This window comes from Nicotiana attenuata, unplaced genomic scaffold, assembly GCF_001879085.1.
Source record: "Nicotiana attenuata strain UT unplaced genomic scaffold, NIATTr2, whole genome shotgun sequence".
Taxonomy (NCBI): domain Eukaryota; kingdom Viridiplantae; phylum Streptophyta; class Magnoliopsida; order Solanales; family Solanaceae; genus Nicotiana; species Nicotiana attenuata.
The window spans coordinates 89,723-93,420 of record NW_017670346.1 but is presented as its reverse complement, the minus strand read 5'-3'; the positions used below and the strand labels follow the sequence as shown (position 1 = coordinate 93,420).

Sequence of the window (3,698 nt, the reverse complement as noted above, 5' to 3'; positions counted from 1 at the left end):
TGTACACCAAAATTTTCATGTAATTGTATTATAGGTTATTGATGCGCATAAAAAGGATTCTTAAAATAGAATGCATTGCAATTGTTAAGAACTCTAATTATTCCACTTAGTTAGTTAGTTAGTTTGTTAGTGATGACAGCTGTACACTGTTGTATAATTAGCTTAGCAGTAGTTAATTGTCTTAGCTCAGCTTAGTCCTAGCTTTGTATATAGTAGTGGAGACTCCACTCACTTTTATATTTTTTTCAGTTGATTCAATTACATAATTCTGGAATCTTCTCTCGACCTCTCTTTTCCCTCTTCCTCTCTCTCTCTCTCTCTGAACCGTCATGGCATGAAGGAAATAGCTTCACCACCATGGAAGCTCAACTTTAGCTAACAGTAGGACCTCAATTACTGTTCCATTGACCAATTCTAATATGGTATCAGAGCGAGGAGCTTCGATTTTGGATTCGATTCACGAAATCTGTCAGTTCTCCCTTTGTTGATGATGTTTCGAACTGAATTGCACATTTGCAGATTCACTTCTCCATAGATCTCGAGTTGTAGCTTGAGGACAGGTTTTGTTCTTACTTCTAATTCACAATTGTCTGAGAGTCATTGTTGAATTCCATTCATCTTACATTTTAGCTATCGAAATTCCTTAGATTTCTCTGTAAATCACAAATATGACATCTGGTGAGAACGATAATCTAGTAGCACCAACTGTAAATGAACCTCCGAGTCTGTCAGGCATTGACATTAGTAATCCTCTATACATGCATCCATCTGATAATCCTGGGGCAACTTTAGTTCCTGCTCTTTTTGATGGCTTTGATTATCGGTCATGGAGAAGAGGTGTGATGCGAGCATTATCTGTGAAGAATAAATTGGGATTCATTAACGGAGAGTGTAAAAGACCAGATCTAGATTCTCCAAATTTTCGCTTATGGGAAAGGTGTAATGACATGGTCACATCATGGATTTTAAACTCTTTGACCAAAGAAATTGCAGATAGTGTTGAGTACGTAGCTGATGCACTTGAATTGTGAAGAGAACTTGAGGATCGATATGACCAAACAAATGGGACAAAATTGTACCAAATTCAGAAGGAGATTAATGATCTATCTCAAGGATCACTTGACATTACCAGTTACTATACGAAAATGAAGAAGCTATGGGAGGAGCTCAATACTTTGATTGCTAAATCTCACTGTACCTGCAACTGTTCGTGTGGGGCTAAGGAGAGTATGCATAAGGCAGAACATGATAGGAGGCTCATACAATTCCTTATGGGATTAAATGAGACATATACTGTTGTTCAAGGCAGCATATTGATGATGAATCCTCTTCCCTCAATTGCTCAAGCCTTTTCTTTGTTAATCCAAGAAGAAAGGCAGAGGGAAATCAAGCCTACTGACCATCTGATACTGGAATCATCAGCTTTGAATGCCAACACAGCCAGACCTAGCACATTCAGGACAAATTACTCTCTCAACAACAACCATAACAACAAAAATAGACCCTTTTGTGACTACTGTAAGAGGCCAGGACACACTAAGGAAAAATGTTACAAACTTCATGGGTATCCACAAAGTTTTGGACAGAACCTTGGCCACAATCAGAATCCAAATGCAGGTCAAAGCAGTTTCAATCAAAACACAAGGCAAGGTTCCAACTATAACTACAACTACAACTCAAACAACAATAACGCCAACATATTCAATAAAGGCAATAGAACACTAGCCAATGCACATGTGGCAACAATTTCAGTCATCTGGAATAGGAGAACATGGAGGTGGTGTCAATGCTACTTCAGGGACAGCAAACTTTGCAGGTATGATAGTCTGTACTTCCTCAATTGATTTTGGCAAACTTTCATGTGAATGTTTCAAGAACAAAGCTGACTCATGGATTATAGATTCAAGGGCATCAAATAATATGACCTTCAACAGATCCTTATTAACCAATATAATTAACTTACCTTATCCCTTGCTAGTCATACTTCCAAATGGCTATAAAGTAAAGGTGACAGAAATAGGTAGTGTAATTCTCAATTCCAAGATCACTCTAGATAAAGTGATGTATGTTCCAACTTTCAGATACAACCTAATCTCTGTTCACTCTTTAACATCTCATCTAAGTTGTATTGTTGCCTTCTTCAACCTCTGTTGTGTGTTGCAGGCCCCTTCAATGAAGAGGCCTCTGGTGATTGGTAGAGTGAAGGATGGGCTATACATCCTGTGCCCAAGTTGCCTAAGGAAAAACAATGCAAGTCTTGCAGAAAAGGACAACTCTAAACTTCCTGTCATTTCTACTTGCTGCACTTGTGACATACACTGTCCCACTCATTCCATTGTAAATGTACCAGTCCACACCAATAAGTGTGTCCCCTTTCCCTCTCACATTGTAAATGATTCATGTGCAAGTGCTAGTAAACATGTTCCTCTTGAAGATCTGTCTTCTGAATTACCTAGTTTTTTCTCTCACTCTTGGTCTGAAAATAATGTGAATGTGCTGTGGCATAACAGGCTTGGACATGTTCCCTTTGTGAAAATGAAAAGGATTACCTCCATACCTGTTAACTTCTCCCCTAAACAACCCTTTACTTGCACCATTTGTCCAATGGCTAGACAAGAAAGATTACCCTTCCCTCAGAAAACCAGTACATCTAATAGAATATTTGAGCTTTTACATGTTGATCTATGGGGTCCATATCATGTTCCTACACATGATAAACATAAGTACTTTATCACCATAGTGGATGACTATAGTAGATCTACATGGACACATCTCTTGTCCAGTAAAAGTAATGCCATTGATGTTCTGAAGAACTTCATGTCTTTGATAGAAAATCAGTTTGCTATTAACATCAAGTCCATAAGATCAGACAATGGACTAGAGTTTACCAGTGGAGAAGCAACCAAGTTATTCCAATCCAAAGGAATCATCCATCAAAGAACTTGTCCATATACACCACAACAGAATGGTGTAGTGGAAAGAAAGCATAAATACCTCCTTGAAACAGCTAGAGCCCTCCTTTTCCAGTCCAAATTACCTCTAAGATTTTGGGATGAATGTGTCCTTTGTGCTACATATATAATAAACAGATTGCCATCCAATTCCATCAACAATAAAACACCATATGAGTTAATATATAAAAGGAAACCAAAATACTCCCATCTCAAGAGCTTTGGCTGCCTATGCTATCCCAATGTACCAATACCACATAGGGACAAGTTTAGTCCCAGAACTGCACCTCATGTTTTTGTTGGGTATCCTTTCAACACAAAGGGATACAAAGTTCTAAACTTGGCCACTAGAAAAATTTACATTTCCAGAGATGTAGTGTTTAATGAATCTATCTTTCCCTTTAACTGTAGTATGAACAAATCTTCCAAGTCACCTATTTTTTATCCAGTTCCTTTCATTGATTCTCTTGATGAACAACTTTCTAAGAACACAGGAAACATACAAACCACTGAAACCTTGAATGATTAAGGAAATGTGGATAACACACCTGTTCCTATGTCACCTATACATACAGCCAGTCCATTATCCCCTGGAAGATCTAGTCCTTCACCACATTATACACCATCAGAACACAACATTGAACAAACAACTACAGAGCAAATCCACCCAACTAGACAGTCACACAGAACTCATAAACTCCCCACATATCTACACGATTATGTCCACTCCTTACCTCAACTCAAGAA

At 38.2% G+C, this 3,698-nt stretch overlaps 1 protein-coding gene across 1 annotated transcript; it reads left to right on the top strand.

Annotated features, from left to right (window-relative positions):
* Nucleotides 1–1,145: 1,145 nt before the first annotated feature.
* On the top strand, nucleotides 1,146–3,480 carry LOC109238158. Its single transcript, XM_019404593.1, has 2 exons — nucleotides 1,146–1,816; nucleotides 2,082–3,480. The coding sequence occupies exons 1-2, from the start codon at nucleotides 1,146–1,148 to the stop codon at nucleotides 3,478–3,480; spliced, it is 2,070 nt and encodes a 689-aa protein (XP_019260138.1).
* The last annotated feature ends 218 nt before the right edge of the window (nucleotides 3,481–3,698 follow it).

Coding starts and splice junctions, on each gene's coding strand:
- LOC109238158 (XM_019404593.1), top strand. CDS start 1,146: ATGAAGAAGCTATGGGAGGAGCTCAATACTTTGATTGCTAAATCTCAC. Junction 1,817..2,081: donor AGGGACAGCAAACTTTGCAG/GTATGATAGTCT, acceptor TCCAACTTTCAG/ATACAACCTAATCTCTGTTC.